This window comes from Cylas formicarius, unplaced genomic scaffold, assembly GCF_029955315.1.
Source record: "Cylas formicarius isolate icCylForm1 unplaced genomic scaffold, icCylForm1.1 PGA_scaffold_10__41_contigs__length_53128322, whole genome shotgun sequence".
Classification (NCBI taxonomy): Eukaryota; Metazoa; Arthropoda; class Insecta; order Coleoptera; family Brentidae; genus Cylas; species Cylas formicarius.
In genome coordinates, this window is record NW_026844214.1 from 12,088,528 (window position 1) to 12,112,219 (window position 23,692).

The following is a 23,692-nucleotide window of genomic DNA, read 5'->3' on the forward strand; positions in this document are numbered from 1 at the left end:
CTACTAATGGGGATTGCTGCTTCTGCCTCTTTTTCTATCACGCCATTGCCATTCCAATTTCGATCCAGTTCAATGTGCCAATAAGCCTGACCTAAATTATGTCACCAAATGTTAGCTATTCAGTTCCCTCCGTTTATACAGACAATTCACAAATTACCAAAAAATATGTTACCAGAATTAATACAAACCAACAGAACCGTTTTTAAAACAAACTGGTTAAAATTAAACGACGCGCGTTCCGTAACAAGCTCCAGATTGTTGCAGAACGTTTTAGTGGCCATATTAAAAACCTGAGCGCCTACAAAATGACGTTTAGTGACCACTCTGCGAGTGACGTTTCCAGAAAATTAAATTTCGTGTTTCCTTTTACGAATTTTACGTCGTCGTTGTCTCATTAGAACGACACCGTGGGGAGGGTCGGATGGACGACAATTAAAAACCTTATTCGGATATTACGGCGCATATTAAAAGATATTTTCTGGAAAATATGCTGGAAAAGGTTCGGATTTAATCGAGGTACTGGTCAACGCACCCGTATTATTTCGGGTACATTTTGACGTTCTTGTGACTGTGCCTAATATTTGAGACTACATGTCATTTAGTCAATCGTTGCTAGGATGGTGTGTAAAGAATTACCAGAAATAGACAACAATTAAATGTTGTTACATCGCTTTTGCCGCAAATTCATAGAAATATCGTAAATTTACTAAAAGCTTTATTATTGAACCGCTGCAAAATGCCAAATCTTTGAAATTCTATTATTATAGGTTGATTATTTCATTATTGACCTATGGAGATACTAAACCGCAAGTGAAACATCCACAAAATTGCCTGCTTTTGACTATAATTTCGCCTTTTCTTTGGTGATGATGGATGCATGGGTGGTGTCGAATTAAATCCCTTCTCGCTGTATAGGGTGGCGTTTCTCCAACGTACGTTTTAAAAACAATTAATTTAGTGCTTGGTGTCTACATGGCATCGCGAGCGTGTGGACTACGTGTGGACGCACATTTTAGATATTTGATATATTTATTGCCTGTTGAGTAGAAGCCTGTCTTTTTTTACCTTCTGTTGAGCTTAAGTGACGAAACGTTTACACTTTTTCGGATAGTGAACAATTTAATACTGATTTATTTATTGACGAAATAGAAACAAAATAGCAAAAAAACACAGGACAGGGAAAGGAAATATTATACATATACACATATTTTATTCCTTATAAAGCACAATTTAAATCATTTAATCTTTCCTCGCGTGTAAAATAATGAGTAAATTTAATGCAAGTCTCCTACCATACTTCTGACAACTGCGATCCACGTTCTTTTTCGCGAGAAAACAATAGTCAAGATTGCAGTGCTTCAAGTGTGGCACATCAAACAGCAGTATTACCACCAACTTCATCGCCAGGATCGGCGTGGTCACAAACCTCATCCCCAACATATTCCACAACTGACAATTCTCAAGAATCAGAAATGGAGGTTTTTTCATACACATAGTAAATATTATTATATTATATAGAATAGTATACTGGTTTTAGTTTAACAAATATTATTACAATATTATTATAGTTCGTTATGCACAATTAATTATTAATGTTACATTGAAGTGCCAGTTCTTTAATCTTTTGAGGTTTGTTGCTATGCATTTATTTTTAAATTTAAAAAAACAGGATTAACTTCCTCCTCAACAATTTGTAAGTGGTTATCAAAACATTTGATTGACATTCGAAATTGATTACAAAATTTTGCTTCATAGTGAGACTGGATATAGCGTTACGTATAAACTCAACTTCTCATAATTGGACGAATCTAATAGGCCTTTTCTCTTCTAAGACGTCTTATTCTTCTAGATACAATCCAACAATAAATAGCTTCGTCAACATCCATTCTCTATGGTTACAAATGTTACACGTTAAAGAACGCGTGCTAAGCGCATATCTAACACCTAACATCTAAACTAAACCTTATTTTGGTTCAAGTTGGAAAAGCCTTTTATGATTTTATGAAACAATTTCCCAACTGTTCTTCATTTTCTCCGAATGTTAAGAGGTTCTCACTAACTTAGAAAAAGAGTTTTTTTAATTCTAAATAATATCAAGAGAATGAAATCGAATTATACGATTTTCCTAAACCGATATCCAAAGCTTTTTGATTGCAGTGTTTTAAGTATCGCATTTATAGGAATGAAATTGAGTTTCATTATTCAAAAAAATATAACACGATTTTTAAAAAATAAGTCCTACCAAAATGAATTGTAGGTAATAATTCTGCTTCAAGTTCCAAAAAAAAAATCATAATTCGATGGCTATGGATTTGCATTTCGTTCTCAGTCCCTTAGTCCTTTCTGTTCATATATTTTTATATTTTCGTCAGAATTTCTGTGTACATCATTGTATTCTAGCGCAATTAAGACTCTCGATTCACTATATCATGCGAGTTAATAGTATATTATGCAACAAGTGCGGTAAACGGCAATTTGACTCACGAGTTTTTAATAAAAGAGTGAGTTAGAAAGTTTACCGAACGACTTGCATACTATACTTTTTCTACTACCGTTAGTTTTTGGGTAAATTTTCGCAAAACAACACGAATACATTCACTGACATGACTGTCAGAATTGACATACATCAAAATTCAAAGCGTGGAAAATATTTCCGAAAACACCCGATTTTTCCCAAACCCGTGCGGTAAAATCCCGGAAATGTCAGAATTGACTCGGATCCGTGGGAAACGAAACTGACGTGTTAAAGTGACGCTTCCCGCACGCTAGATCGGTGGGTAATTAGGTATTTTACAGACGGGAGTAGAAAAACAAAATTATATATCTTTATCAATTACTCACTCAGGTTTCATGCTATATCAAATGCTTTCTGTTTCTAATTTTTAATTCATTCAGTAAGTCACATAAAACGCTAAATAGATATTCTGTTTTTAAAGAATAACATATATATTATTACCATTTTTCAAGGTGGCCAAGCGAAGAAATCCTACATACCAAGAAAACGCGACAAATTTTACACATGAGATTTAAGTGTAAAGTTCGAGAAATGTCAGTGACCAACGATCCGATAAAAAACAGTTTCTAGGATATTGTTTGTTGTGTATTGGTGTTATAAGTGATAGTAAGTAACCACGCAAAGGAACATGTTACGATTGAAGAAACCAAAAGTTCTGGTGAAAATATATTATATTTTTAACAACTCATATTCTCGGTTATTGTCTGGAATTCTGAATCTCCGAATTACAGAAACCTTTGGGAAAGTGCAGAGTTCCATTCGTAAAATTAGGTTAGCGTATTTGCTTATTTGAGGAAGTTTACAGCCGCCTAATGTCGCGTTTCATTCCGTTCTGCCTTCGCCTTAACAAGATGAAAGCTTAGGCGCGGATGTAGGAATGTACTACATTACGGGCATTTCCTTTGAGTCCTCTACTACTGGGCTTTTACTTGCACTGAATAACTCTAAAGAAATTTAATACTTTAACGTCATTCTCTACAGGACAAACGTGACCGATAAAAATTTACGTTTTAGATGTATTTACTTTAGGAAAAGTACACATTGAATTTTCGAAGGTGACATAAGACGGTGAAACTCAAAAATAATTTACCTACCTACAGAGAAACAATTTCCTCCCTTATTTGTGATCGCTCGGCAATATTGCTCATGCGGGCGTCTTCAAATATTATCTGTTTAATAGCAAATTATGCAACAGGTTTTATAAACTCCATTTTAGTCACGAGTTTCATTTGGCACGAGCGGAGCGGGTGCTTAATAAATAAGTCTATTAACTTGTTAGAATACTTACTTTTCCTACGCATTCGTTTCTGGGTATGTTTCTGCAAAAAGACTCTGTTGGGTATTTTAGAATAGTTAGTAGAAAAGGTTTTTCGTTTATGCAGAAAACAAACCTCAAAATACCATGGCTATATTACCAGAAATGTCCAGATTGGTTCGCGACTGTAGATAACAAAGCTGGCCTCGTAAAGTGATACTTTTCGATCGCCTGATCAGGTGTATTTTACAGTAGGGTGGGAAAAACAGATTTTTAAAATAAATGCTGGAGCTATAACGTGGTAATGTAAAATGTCTTTTTAGGAACGTTAAAGGATCACCCTGTAAATGCAAACACTGAAATTTATCAAGTAACCAAAAAGCGTTTGACAATTTTTAAAAAATGAATTAACCACAGTTTTATTCTTTATATTTACCGATGGCGGCGACCCACTGTAGACATTTCTGCTACTTTGGTCAGAGGATGGGAGATGTTTTTTGTAGATATCAAAAACACTAATACTATTTTGACGTTTTTGAGTTCTTATGGTTCTCTATATGTTCTGTATTCGTTTCGTCATTAAGAGAATGTGTTCAGTTTATTCTTTTTCTTGAGACACTGCTATATTCACTGAGTGACGCGATGAATGTAGAACACATAAAGACCCACCAAAATTGACAAGCGTGTGACATCAGTGTTTTGAATATCTACCAAAAACACCCAATGGCTTCCAACCCGTGACTAAAGAACCCGTTTTAGAGTGTGTACAGTAAATAATTGAGTATTTCAGATTAAGGAGAAAAAAATATACTTTTAATAATTCTAAAGCCAAAATAAGAGGGACATCACAGATATGTTGTTTGAAAAATTGACATTTCCCTTAAAAATGTGTATTTACCTTTTTGCATTGTAGCTTATGGCAATTTAAATATCTAAGGAACAATATTTAATGAACCTTTTAGACCATAAAATTTCGAAATTAAGCGTAAACAAACAGAAAACTAATTTATCGGGAATTGTTTGTTTTGGCAGAACTATATTATTGTATTGTTTGCTAATATGTATTATATAGAACACGAAACCGAAATGACACCGATAAATAAAATGGGAACTAATAAACCCAGTCAATTGTATGAAATGAAATTAAACGCTATATATTCGAAGCAGAATGCCATTGTCGGATTCTAAACATCAGACAGGCGGAATTTTGTACAGTTAAATAAAAACGTATTGTCCTACTATCAAGTGCAAAACGCCAACGTTATTTCTATTTAGGAGGGCAATATTTTACGTCATTCAGTCCGGAAAACCGAAAATGAATGCATTTTAAGCGGCAGGTCCAAAGGTTTCACGGGCTGGATAGGACCATTTATTTTTCTAGCAAACTACCTAACAAACTTACGCGGACCACAAATCAAGACACTGAAAACTTCAATCGCAATTTATTAAAAAAGCTTATACAATGGGTCCTCGGTTACAGATAAAAAATTGTAGGAATTTATTTTGCCAGCGACCACTTACGAATTCTGGGTAACATACAAAGCCAGTAAATAATAGTGCCTCTTGTTGACTCTTTGTGCCGGCCTTCAAAAGAATTACAAAAGGTACAACGAACAAGACGCATGAATATTTGTAAAGTTAATTCGATAGTGTTAGTTAATGATGATGATAGTGATAGTTAATGATGGGATAATTGTTGTAACCCCATTTTTCGCGATGATTTCTACCATCACCGACTCTCAGCTGTTATTAGGTATATGAAAAAACCAGAAGAATTTACTAGTCACAATTGTTCGTCTACAAATAATATGATAATAAAATTAACTTCTCAGAACTTTTGAAGAATCTCAAGTTTCGCAATCCCTTCTATTTTTACGGGGAATATATTGAATTTTATGAAAACCATTGCAGTTTATAAAAACTTAAATCTTATATAGCTTCCATTATCTCTTTGATGGTTTAACTGGTATTCAATAGACCCTATTATTGTGACTGTCACAGTGTATTTTCTCAATACAATGGGGGTTTACTGTGCAATCGGAAACATGACGTCATCCTAGTACTCTCCACAAGATGTGGGCGCTTCTCATTATTGCTGTAAGTCCAATGTTAAATATAATATGGACAAAGCACTCAAAAAACAGAAAAAAATATAAATTCAGTTTCACTTAAAAATTTCACGGAATTATAATATAGCCGCAAATGAAAATTGATTCCATATTTGAAGCTGCAAGGAATGGGTTTTTCAAATTCTAAGAATTTGTTATATAACGAAAGAGTAAAGCAATTAACAGAACTTTTAGATTTTGTTTTAAAAACATCATCAATTTGAGTCAACACTTCCATTTTATGCAACTTTTTATGGCAAATAGGAAATGTTAAAGGTTATTATACATTTACCAGCAACTGATATGAAATTATATAAAAAATAAAAAAGTTACGTAGCCTTATTTAAATTGATTTTTACAAATGCCCTCTCGCGGTTACACATGAACAATTTTCGTTTGATGCAGTGAATTTCTCATAAAATTGGAGAAACTGATATACACTCTCAAATTTTCTATATTTTGAAATAAGATGTCTTCCAACAACTTGTTGGAAAAGCTATTTCCAACCAAAAGTTCTATCCAAAGAATATGTTTCGTATGGTTTGCTAGACACCATTTATAACAGCTCTTAGTTTAGCAAATTAGTATTCTTCATATGATTGCTTCTGTTCTTATTTTTATTAACTAATTTTGCTTAGTTTTAGCAAAGCACACTTACTTGAGAAAGTTTATCCTATCGATTAATACCTTAAAAATATAATTAGTCAGTTTATCCGAATTACCATTGCAATTTAGTTGCTTGATCCCAAACCCTTTTGTTCCAATTAGAGCTTTAATAATCTAGCCTATTTAGATAGAGTCAGGCACAATTAGTAATTAACTGAACATACGGATGCCTATATATGCAGCTGGTGTAGGTAATAATCAGTTTGCTTATACCCGACATTTAAATTTTATTTTAATTCCACATATCGCTTACTGGGTGCAATAATACCACCACATATGAAAAAATATCTATTTTTAATTAATTTGAATATTTTTGTTTTAAAAAGAGAATAATACAAATCAATATGCAATTATAAAAACTGTAAATTTTGTAATAAGTAGAAGAGTTGATACGAGTTATCTCAATATTTCAGATTTTATTTTCCTAAACCACTGATTTTCTCGGAACTATTATTTTGTGGATGTGCCACTATTGCACCCAGCGAGCGATATTCAAATGTAAATATACCGTCGATCCGTAGGCAACATGAAACTTTCTTTGCCATTTTTTCAAAATTATTTTGATTCACAGACGCGCCCGTCTGCATCCAAGAGCGCGAGGAACTTTACGGTGCCCTCAAACAAGAAACTGTGACGTTGCGTTGTAGTGTAGATGCCAACCCCCCAGTTGTAACTTTTCATTGGACCTTCAACAACAGCGGTGATCAATTAGAAGTTCCGTCTGGAAGGTTTACTAGCGAAGTAAGTCACTTTTAATTTATTGTTGCTTTTTTTTTAAATTCTATCGTTTTGATATAGGTCTAAGCGAAATTTAACATGGGGTTTGCCTATAAATCAGAGAATTTATTAAAATTTTGAAGCAATCCATTTGCACCATTATTAATAAAAACATAAATTTTAGAGAAAAAATCTCCATTGTGCTAACAGAGATTGTGTTCACATATTATATATTTGTGAACTAGAAAGAGCAAAATCTCGCAAATTGCCAATAACATTTTTATGCATTATTAGGGCACTTTTATAAGTCATATGCAGTGGCTCATATTTTTTTATAATTCTCCGTTTTTCCACAAATGATTGTATTCATCTCGTAATCCTGTGGCTAAAATCTTTAAAGACACCTGCGGTGAATCCTTTAAATTATTGATGGCTGTTGATTTGTCATAATAATAAGAATTATGTATGTAGGCAGTGTATCGATTGATTCTTTCTTATATTTTGCGTTATGTCACGCATAGTTTTAGTAGTAATATTTAAATTTTCAATTTCTTTGGAAATTCAAAATGAGTCAAAATTTGCGTTCAAATTGGCTAATCTAATAACTGCCCAAAATTAATCTTAATCTTATTTTACTAAAAGTGGTCGATTTGTTGATTTTTTTGAGTTTTGTTTGTTACATTCAAATAACAGTAATTTTGCCAATATTTCCCAAAATATATACAAGGTGTTTCTCGAATACTCTAAAATATTAAAATTAAAAATGTTAAAACATTAAATATTTCTTGGATTTAGTATTTTCTGAAATTTATTTTAAATTGACCGTTGCTTCTTAAACTCCTACACTTAATAATATCATTTTCACTCATTGAAAGAACTAAAATAATTCAGGTTAATCAAACTTGGGGGTAAATTTAAAACAGGCCGCGTAAAACATTTTAATTTAGTCCAAAATAACAACCACTAACAACTAAAACTATTTGCACAGTACTGTTCACTCTGTTTCGCTTTTGTCGCTTCTCTGTAATGGCGGGCCCTGAAAAAAGACGATTTTTCCTGCGTTCCTATGTTTCTTTTCTCGATGATTGACATTGAGAGTTAAGTGCAGGGCCTACTTTTATATGACCAAAAAATGCCTTTTATTTCCAGTAGTTTTCAGGACCAACACAGTCGTTTTTTTGAGATGATAGCCATAAAAAATTAACAGGAATTATAGAAATTTTTGTTTATTATTCTTTCTTATTTTTTAGTACGACACCTCATTTGACTCAAAACGATGTGTCTTTATCCTAACTAAAAATTGTCGACAAATTTTGGAAAGTCCGAAAATTGAAAAATAGAGCGGTTTTCGGTTGGTTTTTACCATTAAATAGTTCTCCAAAATCGAACTCCGACCTTCCTCAAATTCTACGAGACTTGTAGAATTACCATTTTAGAGTAATACTATGTATATAATCATCATATTCTGTCTAAGTGACGTTAAAATCATTATTTTTTTTAGTTTATTATGTTATTTATTGCAATTTCTTCCAACGAATCGATAGACTAAAATTTAAAGCAAGTTGACTCTGAAAAGAATCCAACTTGCCATAACCAAAACAATGTAAATAAAGTAATAACACGATTTGAGTTAAATTTTAATATTTCGAGTTAGGGGTTGTAGAGCTAAAATATTTCTAATTATTAATGAATCACCTGTAAATTTTATTGTTATCACCCTATTTTCGATTGAATTGAAAACTGGCAGCGTCATTTCAAGTCATAACAGTTAGTATTAGTTCGTTAGAATGTAATTGACAGAAAAACGAAAACCACCGATTTTTATCCCATCAATTGTTATCGCATTATCGCTAATTTTCCATTTAAAATTAAAATGAACTCGTTGCACTTTTATAATAAATAAATAATGTTCATAAAAATAATTTTCTATAATTTTGAAGTAATTTGTCAACTGATTATGAAAAAGTTGTATCAAATTTTTGTGAATGCATTCGAAACACCGTCTATATTGAACTATCCCTTAGAATGCTGTCGAAACCGTTGGTAATTTTACCCGCATTAAATGACCCCACAGCCCCGGCTTCTGTATTACAAATTTTGGGCGAATATTCGCCCCCATAAAACGTAAACTTAATTACAACGGCGGACTCAAAACAAATTGCCTAATATGCAAACTAATTTATATATTCCTTATTTACATAGGTCACTTCGTCAAGGTTAAACTACACACCGAACACGGATCTGGATTATGGGACCCTGCTTTGCTATGGGGAGAACGAAATTGGCAAACAGAAGGAACCCTGCGTATTTCAAGTGGTTATCGCCGGTAAGTGAAACAGGCTACTCTCCGTCGGTATCGCAAACAAATTCATAACGTCTCGGTTGTTATGATTGAATTTGAATTTTAGCCCTGAACCTGCTTTCCCAAATTAATTAAAAAATATTCACAAAAACAAAAACAGGCGCCACTTTCGTCTCGTTATTTCTATTTATGCGGATTCGATCAGAAATAAGCTTAATTATGTGAATTTAACGAATTAAAAATAACAGATTATGGGATTACTAAATTTTGTGCCATTTAAACAACATATTTACCAGTTGCCATTAAACCTACTCGTTTATCTTTCCAAACGGTTCTGCTATTGTTGTCTATTTTTACGGGTGTACGTTAAACAGAGAGAGATGTATTATGGGATATGTCATATAAACAACGGAATAAACACAATTTTAAAACGTTATGTTGTTTATTTAACTTTTACAATTGATCATTAAGTAGTTTATTTAAAGAAAAAGCCTCTAATTGGAAGAAAGATTATCCAACGATTAAGCTTTTAAGAGGATCAAATTTTTCATCAGCAAGAAAAAGGAGCTCCTAACCTTCAATTTTGTTTTGTTTGTACTTATGAGCCATGGATATTTGAAAATCGTACAATTGATCTTGGCAAGATATTAATATAAAAATTGTAATAACCATTAAAGTTCATGCGAACGATATGTAAAATTTCTGTGGAAAACTTAAATTATAAATGTCACTTTACTTACCGATTAGTCCATTTGTAGCACGTAGTATTTAAATTGTCTAACATGTTCTTGTGTATTAGTTTTTGGGTACATTTTTGCAAAGACAATGACCCTCAGAATTGACAAACGTCAAAATTCAAACCTGTGCGGTAAAATCCCGGAAATTTCCGAAGTGCGTCGGATCCATGGGAAACGAGACTGATGTGATAAAGTGACGCTTCCCGCACGCTAGATCGTGGTGTAACTAGGTATTTGTGGTGCGCCCAATACCTTGTCCCAGTTGTATTTGTGGTAAAGTGTATTGTCAGAAGTTAAGAAGAAGACGAGTGAGAACGGCGAAATGAGTAACTGTGGGGGGTAAGAAGACGGTAGCGGGATACGCTACGCGCCAATTTGGCGAGTATTATTTTGTTTATTTGTCTTGTTAAATTACCAAATGTGTAAGCGTGTAATTCAGTTTTGAAAGGAAAATAGAAAGTACGACATCAGTTGTTGTTTATTTCCGATTGGCTAGCCGAGGCAACACATATTCTAGAGACAGGAGTAGAAAAAATAATAAATTAAAGATTGAGTGGTAGGCTTCTCCAAAAAAAAAAACCTTTTTTATGACATAAACCGGTATGTTATTTTTATGAAGGTCTAACCGCAGCTCTACGGCGCTTGGGTTTCTCCTCAAACAATGAATTCGCAATTCCATAACGACGTCCCAGAACCGTACTTCAGTACTTCGTGCATACAAGTGCTGAAAACTGACGGATCTGTGTAGAGTTTCATCGGTGAGATTCCTCTATGCAGTGAAAAATCCATTCTTACTTTCAAATTTTGTATTGTGTTACTAGGAAAATATTTTAGACTCATTGTGTTGAACCCTTAAATTGGATATCAATTTAAGCTTTCTAATGTGTTTTTAATATAAGAGACTAACCTATCTAATGGCCAAATTCAACTTGAAATCGAGCAACCTCAAGTATTGACTGAAATGAAAACCGTCTAGTTTTATATTTCTATCTTATTTACAATTAAAAATTAGCACCACTTTATAGTTTTCGAGATATTGCCGCTTTTTTACTTAGTGTCTGATCTGAATTAACCATGACGGCCGGCGGGCTTAAAAAAACAAAAAAGTGTGAAAGATACTTGTTGTCGGTTGCCATATCAAAGATATTAAATAATTAGACGCACTAAGATTATTTGAATTTGATGATTATTTATGGAGAATGTCACACGAATATCACAAGAATATTATAGAAAATCTCAAAAAGTTTGGATCGTTCAAGGTGCCGGGAAATAAATTAGTTCTTAATAATGAAAATATTGAAATAGCTATTTTGGGTTATTTTTCATGTCCAACAAGCGGTTAAAGAAGCGGCATTGAAGTGGGCAGCATCATGCCATTTTAATATACATACCTATGACCATTATTAATATACATACCTATGACATGAGAGCCCCGTTTGGGGATCGCCCCGTGTGTGAGGCGGGGAGCTCTCGAAGCCTGGGCGAGAGACCGGACCGCGGTGGGCTGGAGAGTTGCTCCGGGAATGAGACAGGCGAGGCATTTGATGGATGTGCCCACCCTCCCTCGGACCAGGGAGCTGCTTAGACTGACCAGAAGGGAGTGTAGAACACTAAAGGGGCCTACACAGGACATTGCAGGCTTAGGAGGCATCTTTGCTTGCTAGGCATTAGAGACGACCCGGAGTGCAGGTGGTGCATGGAAGGAGAGGAGACCCCATTTCATCTACTCACCGAGTGCCCTGCTTTGACATGGGCAAAATGGGGAGTCTTCAGAACGGCCCTGATCGATCCGGACTCAGTGCACGGTATTGGGCTAAAGGAGTTGCTGACCTTCTATAGGAGGGGCGGCATTCTGGCGCCCTCTAGAGCGGCCTGGGGCACAACGGGCTCATCTGGTGGCCTAAGTGCTTGGACGCCCGCGAGGGCGCCCCTTTTAATACCAATACCAATACCTATGACATGAATATGTTTGTTCCATGTTAGACATTATAAAATTAAATGTGATTTGGCAACACATCAATCCAGCGTTGTAACCTGCTTATGCAAAGTTATATACCACGCTTATTTTGGTATAAAAATTGGTGACCAAGACAAGCCCTGGGCTCCTCATACTCCTCCTCATAATAGAGAGAAACTGATAGGAAGAAATGTTTAAGCTTTGGTGTTCCTACGGTATGGCGAGAGCCTAGGAATCACAGTGATGATTGTTATTTTTGTTCGTGTAATATTCAAGGATTCAACAGAAAAAATTAGAAACAAATCCCAATCTCGACTAGTTCCTCTTGGACCAGATGGACCGATACCTACTACCCCAAAAGGACGTTAGACTCAGATGACTCAGATTTCACACCAGATTTCAGCAGTGTTTAACAGGAGAGAATTAAATGATTTAATCAGAGAATTGCACCTTCCAAAGGATTCATCCTAATTATTAGCGTCCAGACTTCGTGACAAGCATTTATTGGCACCTGGAGTCACATCAAACTTTTACTGGGATTGCGAAAAGGAGTTATGTCAATATTTTACTTAGGAAGGACCGCTAGGGTATGGCAAAAATATTCCTGACTTAGTATCAAAATTAGGAAATGTGCCGTACATAAAAGAAGAATGGCGCCTGTTTATTGACTTAAGTAAGCGTAGCTTAAAAAAAAACGTATCAAAATTTAGGACTTTTTTTGAAGAAAATAAACTACCAAGAACATCAATGGATGCTTTTTGGACACAAATAGAATTGCCCTCTAGAACAAGCCCTACACCTGGCAGCAAAAATGTATTAAAAGATGATTTAGTTGTCCCCAAAAAAGTTTTACTGCCTCCTCTTCATATCAAACTTGGCTTGATAAAGCAGCTTGTTAAAGCTCTAGACAAAAATGGACAATCTTTTAAATATTTGTTCGAGAAATTTCCAGCCATAACTGATACCAAGATAAAAGGTGTTTTTGTTGGCAGATAAGAACATTATGCAAAGACAAGGATTTTCAAAGCACATTGACCAGTGTCGAGAAAAATGCTTGCGTTTTATTTGAAGAAGTAATTCATAAGTTTCTTGGGAACTCTAAGGACAAAACTACCGAAGTACATCGTCTAGGTTGCAATATGAGTTTGGAAATGAATTTCCTGTTTTCCTGAAAATCTTGGAGCAGTTAGCTAAGAAAACCGAGAGAGATCATTATACGATGATGGCGGAGTACTGCTGAATGTTAAAACGGGATATGCCGAATGTCCGGACAACGCAGCTTTTTGGCAAAAAGACAAAGATTTCACTCAAAAAAGTCTGAGTATATTTTTTTTAACTAGGATTCTACTTTTTGCTCAATAAAAAAAAATTATTTTTAAAATTTGGAAAAACCTTACGTGATACAAATAAATGCATTGAATTTTTGAAATCAGCCTATCAAAATTATATAACATCAGTGTTCAATATGAAAACATCTGTCAAAAAGTTCAATTTTGTAGACCTGTGTTAATTAAACGTGCGCAACTGACAACATTATCTACCTTCACGCTGTTTTACGCTGCGCCAGTCCCGGTGGTTATCAGATGTACTCAGATCAATTGATCGTTAAAATCGGAGCAAGCAAATATTTTGAAAACTATAAATATTCCGCATATACAACCTTATACAAAGTCTTTTTAAATGAGTTTCGCAGGTTTTTTCAATTTTATTTTGACTTTTATTTTTTACAAACTAAAGTAAAGTTTTAAAGGATTCCATATGAGAAAAATTATTTGTTGGTCTTCTGATGTCATATTTGACATAAAATGTTAAATATCTCAAAAGCGGTGAAATTTAGCTAGGGAATTTTCCAAGGTATCCAAATAGCAATAATATGAAATATATATAGCATGTTCTATTTATGTTTACACCCACTTCCGGTGCCCCCAATATTTGTTTAATTCCAAATTTTCAAATTTCTGATTATGCAACCCAGAACAAGAAATTAAAGTGACAGTAACGGCTGTGGCTTCGGAGAAGTGAATAAAAACCATAAGTTAAACGAAAGAAAAACGGGATATGTGTGGCGGAACATCAATCATGTCAATCGAATCAAATATAGATTAAAATTATTTAAAAATACCCACAACATTTTAACCGGGCCTTAAGATCAAGAAAGCGTGGTTACCGATATTTAGGAAACCGAAAATTGGCCCACATCTCCTAAAAAATAAATAATAAAATTCCAACGCTGATAATACAGGTACAACGGGGTCGTAAATAGACAGGTTGCTGAATAACCTGCCTCCTAAAAAATTTCCACCATTGACGTCGACGAAACGTCGCGATATAACGACTACCGAAAAGCCCAAAACATTTTTTTTTCTAAAAAAAAAAGCAAATTTTGAATTTATCATAGTTCTGTATTAATTTTGCACTTTTATAGACATCCACTAACCACAAACCTCGGTTTCAATTCTATGTAGAAACATAATTCATTTTGTTGAGAAACGTTCAAATACCACGAGGGTTTTAAAACTACCAACATCCGGTCGTTCCCAACCTGTGGCGAAAGTGCTGGAAACGCTCGAAGTGACCCACTGCTGACTTCAATTAAGATCATATTTTAAAGTGACACTTTGCGCACGACTGATCAGTATATAAGTGGCTAGTTTATAATAGGGAAAAGAAAAGAAAAATAATAATTAGACTGGAAATGAAAACATGCGATGTAAGGACTAAATACAAAGCCCTGAAAGGAAGTATGAAAATGATAAGCTCCTCAACCCATATCTACAACAAAGTATACTATAGCACTTTATAAATTACTAACGTCCAACTAATATCTTAAAATTTCGGTTTTATTCGATTAAAATACGTGTCAGTTCGTCCCCGACATTATTAAAACAGAGTTCGAACAGGTATCTACTTAGTATGCGGAACCACTTGCGATACACCGGAAATTAACTAATCGATCACAATTAAATGCTCGTGGGACAGAACTGCTGTTTGTATCCACCAAGACGCTAATCTTTGTCGGGCATTCGGCTCAAAAAATTGCGTGATGGGAATAGAAATGTTCAAATACGCATCGCTTTAAATTATGAGACAGTATTATGGGTCACGATCCCTCTGTTGATTTAAAACTTTTCAGGAAAAAAAGCGAACGCTGCTTTTTATGGCGAAAATGTACCGCAGAGCCGTAGGTGTTAGGATGCCTATTTATACAATTGAGGCCATTTTTAAACATAATTTTTCTTACTCGTTACACATTAAAAGACTATTTTTGCCTTCAAGCAACGAACTTGAAAGAACCCAAAAAATATAAGATAGACTTGAAGGTCGCGTGTACTGTTACGAATGCCATGTATGATTTGTGCCAAAGTACTGTAATGGCGGTTAAAAGTAATGCATCACACTGAAAATAGTACAGTAGCTTGTAACGGATCACAGCACTTTATTTATATTTTAAATAAAAAAAAATAATAAAACTATTTCGACATTTTTTTTTCAGATTTTACCTTGCAAACTTTAAATTGAATTGAACCGTACGTCCCGCGCGTTTTCCGTTTTCATGACTGGACACAATCACTAGAGTCGTTGAAACTCGTTTACTCTATTTAACATTGCCACTATGGGAGCCTTCCCTTTTGTCTTATACTCTTTGAAAAAACCGCCGTATATGTATGTCAGCAATTTCAAAAACACTGTTCATGCTGAAAATTGTGCAAAACATTAAAAAATAATCATAAACTTCAATTTTCAATTTAAAAAATATACTTTTTTAACTTTTAAGTTAAATAACATGCCTTATATTATATAACGTTGTTTGATTTACTGCCTTCTTATTATTTTTGCTTAATAATAACTTCCTACCGTTTCTATAACGGTTTTCTAAAGTATTAGTCTCAAACTTACCTTTGTGAATTTATTTATTATTAATGATGAACACGTAAAAAAAATAAATATTATTTTTGCAAAGGAAACATGCTCTATGTTATTTAAATTTGTGAAAGATAGTTAAATTTGAATGAAATATTCTAGTTAATATTTACTAAACAATAAAAATAAAAATTGAAATGCAATACATTTATTTAGATAAATGTAAAGTACAGGACTTTTGTATTTATTTATTTGTATTGTTTATAGAAAAATAAGAAAAACAATTGGGCACGACTGCTAGGATCATTTGCCCATTGCCGACTTCCGTTAAGAAATTTATTCTTTGGCGGGTACTAATCACGACCATACAATGACATACCTATCTTGACCAAACGTTAACCATGACGTTTAGACCGATGCCAAAAACACAGCTTCCTGCTTTTCAATCCACACACCATCAAGGTCCGTCAGCCTCAAACTGACGTGAAAAACGAAAGTGGCAGAGCCTTACAACACAAAATCAAAACAAGCCTATATAAAAAAAATCCACCGAGAATGGCGAATTCTGCAGAAAGCACGTGCAACGCTCTCCGCAGAATCCATCAATGAATTTAAAAATGTAATCAAACATGCATGCACGATGCATCATTAAAAATATCTTACTTCTATAGAGAAATCTCGAAAACAGTATCCAAATTTTCTAAGAATTAAAAATTCGGTCACCTTAGAAGAACGTATCGTAGATCATCAATCAACCGGTGTTTCATTTTTATCTATGAGCCGAACAATGAGATGTAAAACAAACAATGTTTGTTTTATATCTCTGTCATTAACGATTGCCAAGCAGAACCAACGTCATAAGTGAAATCTTGATAGCGTCAATTTAGTCTTTATTTTCACATAATTCGAGGATCATTAGCAGCGAAGCTATTTTGGCATATGGAGATTATGGGTTGAAAGTCATTATGGTGAAATTGCAAAACGTTCGGCCGACTAACGCGCAGGAAGTTAATCTTAATAGTAGTCGGAATTGGTTTGTGCATAAATTCAGCGGACATTTCGGGCGCAGAGAAAGGTTATTTATACATTTCGTATAATTTTATAAAAACCTGAGAAACTGGCTTTACAATTCGTGAAATGCAACCAGATAATGTAATAAATTTTATTTTATTATATGGACAATTTTTTTGCGCTTATTGATGAAGTTATTCAGCTTTTGTATTTTTCACTACATCGAATTTTACGTTCACAAAAGAAGCTACCAATCCAAAACAAAAACAACGTTTTTTTTGTTTCAAAATCCCCGTTACTTTATAGCAAAGAAAAATGGTCTTAAAATATTTTATCAGAATCTTATTTCAGTCTTTTTAACGAATACTAGTACAATGAAATGTCTCTTTAGAAATCTCGCATTCAGGAAATTTTGTAAAATTTGCATTAGTTGCCAAATATTTTTTTATGTATTGTGTATGTATTAATTACTCTTTCTAAATTTAAAATAAAAATGTTGTAATATACTGAAAATTCGAAATTATAGCAAGTAGATATTTCAAACGTTTAAATTACATTATACGATAAAATAAATACATAGAAAATGTGTTTTTATAAGTATTTGTATTTTTGTAAAAAAATAAAAACTTTTTTCTACTCCCGTCTGTAAAATACCTAATTACCCACCGATCTAGCGTGCGGGAAGCGCCACTCTACCACGTCAGTTTTGTTCAACACGGATCCGATCCACTTTGGACATTTCCTGGATTTTACTGCACGGATTTGGGGGCAATCGAATATTTTCGGAGATATTTCCCGCGCTTTGATTTTTGACGTTTGTCAATTGTGACCGTCATGTCAGTGAATGTATTCGTGTTGTTTTGCGAAAATGTACCCAAAAATTAACGGTCGTAGAAAAAGTATAGTATGCAACACGTTCGGTAAATTTTTAACTCACTCGTTTATTAAACTTAAATGCCGTTTACCGCATTTGTTGCATAATATACTATTTTCCACTGCCGCCTGTAAAATACCTAATTACACACAAATCTATCGTGCGGGAAGCGTCACTTTACCACGTCAGTTTCGTTTCCGACGGATCCGTGCCACTTCGCACATTTCCATTTTTTGTAAAAATATAGCCAAAAACTAATACACAGAAAAATGTTTTAATATATCGGACAATTTAAATATTATGTGCTAGAAGCTACAATTGAAATCTAGTGGACCACTCGGTAGGTAAAGTGACATTTATAATTTAACACAGAAATGTTACACACCGTTCTCATGAACTTTTAATGGTTTTTACAGTTTTTATATTATTATCTTGCCAAGATAATAGACCAATTGCACCATTTTCAAATATCCATGTCTCATCAGTACAATCAAAACGAAATTGAAGGTTAGGACCTGCTTTTTCTTGCTTATTCGAGCTTAAAAATTTAATGCTCTTTAAAGCTCTTACTACTTAATTATCAATTGTAAAAGTTAAATGAACAACAACAGCGTTTTAAAATTGTATTTTTCTACTCCCATCTGTAAAATACTTAATTACCCACTGATCTAGCGTGCGGGAAGCGCCACTTTACCACTTCAGTTTCGTTTCCCACGAATCCGAGCCATTTCGGACATTTCCGGGATTTTACAGCACGGATTTTGGAGCGATCGGATGTTTTCGGAGATATTTCCCACGCTTTGAATTTTGACGTTTGTCAATTCTGACGGTCATGTCACTGAATGCATTCGTGTTGCTTTGCGAAAATATACCCAAAAACTAACGGTCGAAGAAAAAGTATAGTATGCAACACGTTCGGTAAACTTTTTAACTCAGTTGTTTATTAAAAACTTGCTTCGCTTGTGTTAAATAAACTCGTGAGACAAATGCCGTTTACCGCACTTGTTGCATAATATATTATTATGCCGTTGTTTACATCACATATCCAATAATACATCTCTCTGTCTAATGTACACAGTTAAAAAGAGACAACAATAGCAGAACTGATCGGAACGATAAACGAATAGGTTCAATGGCAATTAGTAAATATTTTGTTTCAATGGTACGAAATTAGGTAATCTGATAATCTGTTACTATTTTTAACTTGTTAAATTGTGATTTTTTTGTGAGGGTCGTAGAAAAAATATACTATGCAATACGTTTAGTAAACTCTTTATCTCACACGTTTATTAAACACCCGCTCCGCTCGTGAGTCAAGTGCCGTTTACCACACTTGTTGCACACTAATTTCTGAGTTTTTTAAAGGAAAAATTCATTGTCAGCATCCATAAAAAATTTACCTTTTGAAAACAAATTATTTTTTATTTCAGTTTTCAAAGGCATTTTGTAATTTTTTTACTTCTATAGGCCTCGACTGCCAGGATCATTCGGCCAACATAATTAAACGCTACTACTACTAAGAACTGAACATAACCTAATTTATTTTGTATAATATTTTTTGTCCACGTGTATTCGATTTCAGTAAAAAAATACAAAACCAAAAATAATTTGATTTCACTTCCATACAAGACTTGATATTTTCTTTATACTACAATTAATTTTTTTCTTTTATTTCCACACTTGTATATTTTACAGTCGCCCCATTAAAAGGCATCAAATTCATATTTTCTAAACGGAGTATGTTGCTTTAAATCTGAAGTGTGATCAAATTTAGTGTATGTCTGAAATCATATTTTTAAAATTCACCTCATTAAAAATCCAAAGAATTAAAACACAGGCTTAAAAATATTTCAAAGGCATTTTGTAATTTTTTACTTCTATTGGCCTCGACTGCCAGGATCATTCGGCCAACATAATTAAACGCTACTACTACTAAGAACTGAACATAACCTAATTTATTTTGTATAATATTTTTTATCCACGTGTATTCGATTTCAGTAAAAAATGCAAAACCTAAAATGATTTGATTTCACTTCCATACAAGACTTGATATTTTCTTTATACTACAATTAAATTTTTTCTTTTATTTCCACACTTGTATATTTTACAGTCACCCCATTAAAAGGCATCAAATTCATATTTTCTAAACGGAGTGTGTTGCTTTAAATCTGAAGTGTGATTAAATTTAGTCTATGTCTGAAATAAATCATATTTTTAAAATTCACCTCATTGAAAATCCAAAGAATTAAAACATAGGTTTAAAAATATTCATTTAAAAGAATGTACCTTCAATGTATGTGCTGAAACTGTCTACTACATATTTAAGACTACGACATATTTAAGAGGAATCTGCAATTAAAATTACGTATTTCTTCAAGCCCTGTTCACTAGGTATATGGACGGCTTAGAATAAACAATAAATTATTTAAATTAGGGTTTTAAACTTCTATTTGTCAACTTGAGGCGTAAGTAATCAATAACATTTTACGAAAACGCAATTACTTACTATTTTAGCTCAGCCGTTCATTCCATTTGGCGAAAAGTCAAAATTTGTTGTATGATCTGATGTAAAGTTGAAGTTTACGTTGATTGGCTGTGTTATTCCATGCGTTATATCAAAATTCCTTGCTAATTAGCACTGATTTTGACACAGTTTAAACTGTTGTTAATTTTGTTTACATGAAAGGACTTCTCTGGTGACTATCCTCAACACCTTTTTGGCAAACGTAAGGATTATCGACTTCATTATAAACGCATAAATTCAGCTTGAAAATGTAGAAAGTTCCTTTATGATAGCAAAATCAGCGATTAAAATCTCAAATATATCTGGTTCAAACTTTTACGCTTCATATTAAATGTATTAAATGAGAAGAACCGTTGTACTGATTAATAAGAATTTCAAAAAAGAAACTTCAGTTTTAAAAAGCAAATAACACAAAAAAGCAGTAATAATTTAAAGTTTGAAATCTTGTTTTCATTACCTATTTCAACCTGTAACGTTTCAGGTATTTTCCGAACAAGCATCACATAGCATTTCGCGTTCCTCTTATATATTTGCAACAATAAATTTCCAATTTCCCGTTTCTGCACGGCAAAAAGAGCCATTTTTAAATTACCTCACTCGCTGGTCATGAATTTCTATCGATTGTGGGTCCTGAGAAAATTTAATTTCGGGCTTTTGAAGCTAACGAGTCTGATATTTCTTATTTCCAATCATCTAAAGGAAGGGCGAACACAAAAGACGCCTGAATTTTAATTGTTGCCCGTTCGGTGAAATCTTTTTATTAGGTTCCTTTATCACAAGACGGTTCCTTTTGCAATCAGGAAACTGAAAAAACTTGTTTTTTAAATTCATTACCGGTGAAAAAGAATAAAGAATTATTCCAATCGTTAAAATCGCCTCATCACCGGTTACAGACGACGAAACCGAGAGAATGTTTGTTCCTTTTAAAGGATTTCCTTTTTAGTATTTTTAGGAACGAGCAAATGGAAAATTATTTGTGTATTTATTTTGTGCCTCCCGTTTAGACGTCGATGTGGTTTAACAATGCGGCATTTCACTCACGAGTTTATTTGACACGAGCGGAGCAAGTGTTTAATAAACGAGTGACTTTAAAAAGGTGCTGTATACTATGTTTTTTCTACAACCGTTAGTTTTTGGGGATATTTTTGCAAAACAACACGAACACATTCGCTGACATGACCGTCAGAACTAGACATATAGCCTGCCCTGCCTATGCTAATAGTACAGGAACTCCTGAAGCAACTATGTAACAAAATTTTGAGGTTTGTTCAAGAAATTTCGTTTTTAACCAATAGCAGGTCTAATTGCAGTATTTTCTCAAAATATGTCGAAATCCCACAAAAAAAATAGCGACAAGTGCAGTGTTAATATTTGTGTTAGTATAATTCTGTCAGTAATTTAGCGTTTTAGTTCTTTAAGCGCTATAGACACGATACCAGCTAATTTTTCCCGAATTTGTGCCCGTAAATCGGCGCAAACAGTTTGCTTTTATAAACTTATTGGTTTAATTTCTAATGAAAATATAAATAAAGTCGAATTCACGAAATGTGACTCTAAAAGTGTAAATATATCTTTGAGGTACTAGATATCGCACTGGAAACATCTAAGTGGAAACAATGTTCAACAAGCGCCTCGTATGGACAGAACGTTCATTCTTTCATCGCAAGTCTAGTAATTCCAGAAAGTTTCGCCTCCCAAATATATAGTTATGAAAAGTACCAATGGACAATTTCATTAAAAAACTGTAGGTATTGGAAAACTAACCAAGAAAATTAAAAACTACTATAAAACAAAGTCAATAAACAATTAGTTCTAAATGTAACAGAATTAACATTAACAAAGGCTCGTCGCAGTGTCGTTTATTTTCTCAAAATTAAAAAAATATTAGCAAAAATTGCATGGTGGCTACCGCAACAAATTTAACGTCAAAAATATTTAACAGCAATTGTTAAATGTTAAAAATACATATAGAAATTGCATTGTGTCTACCGGCCTTTAAATACTAATATCAATTCACACAATAATTTACCTATATTTTATTGCCATCTGGATTCAAATCGATCATCAAATAACCAAAAATTACTTTTCCAGAAATGCTCGAAATTTTTTAAAAGTGTAAGCTCACACCTTTAATTATAATAGCATTTTATATAGTGTTTTATTAACTCCTTCACAGAAGATATACTTGGATAATGGTCACAATGTAAAAATATAAATGAATAACTAAATGAATTATTTAATAAGGCCTCTATTGAAAAGAATAAAGTACATTCTTGCTTATAAACACAATAAGAAATTAAATAAAAATAAATGCTGCATTTTTTAATAACATAATAATTTTTATTTTTATTTGTACAATGGCGTCCGACATAAGATGCTTCAGTGTTACTCTTTTCAAGGAACTTTTACATTACTTGATTTGAGAGGATCACCACCTAGAAAAATTGCAAAAAAGAAGATGCAAGGAATAAAAGAAAATATTCATTTATAGTACATTAAACTATTGTTAATTATTAACAGAATAACTTAAGCAAATATTTCATTAACTGTAATTTCGAAACAAAATTGAAATCAGAAGCACTTTACTTGTTGACAATATGTTACTGTGCCTTTTTAAAAACTGATAACCGCTGGTTATTCTGTGCAAGGCTTCTCTATAACTTGTAATGTTGTTTTCACCACCACTGAAGATTAAAGTTCTGCTGGTGTCTGCTATAGTTTTGGTTAGTTTTACCTAGGAGAGAAATGATTGTTTTGACTTGTTGGAAATAAAGCCCTACAAAAATTTCTTTTATGTTCAAGATGGAAAATTTTCAGTCACAAATTATGCAAGAAAAATATAAATATTTTAGACCGGAAAAAAGTTGGTAACATATTACCAACAAAATAATATTTTTGAGGACCCTGGAATTATTTGATAAATTTTATCAGTCGGGTTAGAAAAAAAGGGACCATTTGCCACCCTAAATATGGGCTGTTAAGTACCATCGGCAAACAGAATGACCAGAAAACAAGTGACCCCCCGATTTGCAGCTGATCTACCTAAAAGACACTGCACTGCCTACTTTACCAAGTGTTTACCACCCTTATAGCTTAAAGGAGTGATATGACCCCCACATATGGACGCTCTTCTACAGCCATCAGCCTCCATGGCAGCTCCATTTT

The 23,692-nt window shown here is 33.5% G+C and overlaps 1 protein-coding gene across 4 annotated transcripts in view; it reads left to right on the top strand.

Annotated features, from left to right (window-relative positions):
- The window catches only part of LOC132708314 (hemicentin-1), a 555,715-nt gene that overhangs the window by 497,994 nt on the left and 34,029 nt on the right, over positions 1 to 23,692 (top strand). For all 4 annotated transcript variants that reach the window (XM_060680574.1, XM_060680575.1, XM_060680576.1 and 1 more), the window contains 2 exons: positions 7,116 to 7,285; positions 9,464 to 9,587. In XM_060680574.1, coding sequence (XP_060536557.1) covers positions 7,116 to 7,285; positions 9,464 to 9,587 — 294 coding nt within the window. The remainder of the gene's footprint in view (positions 1 to 7,115; positions 7,286 to 9,463; positions 9,588 to 23,692) is intronic.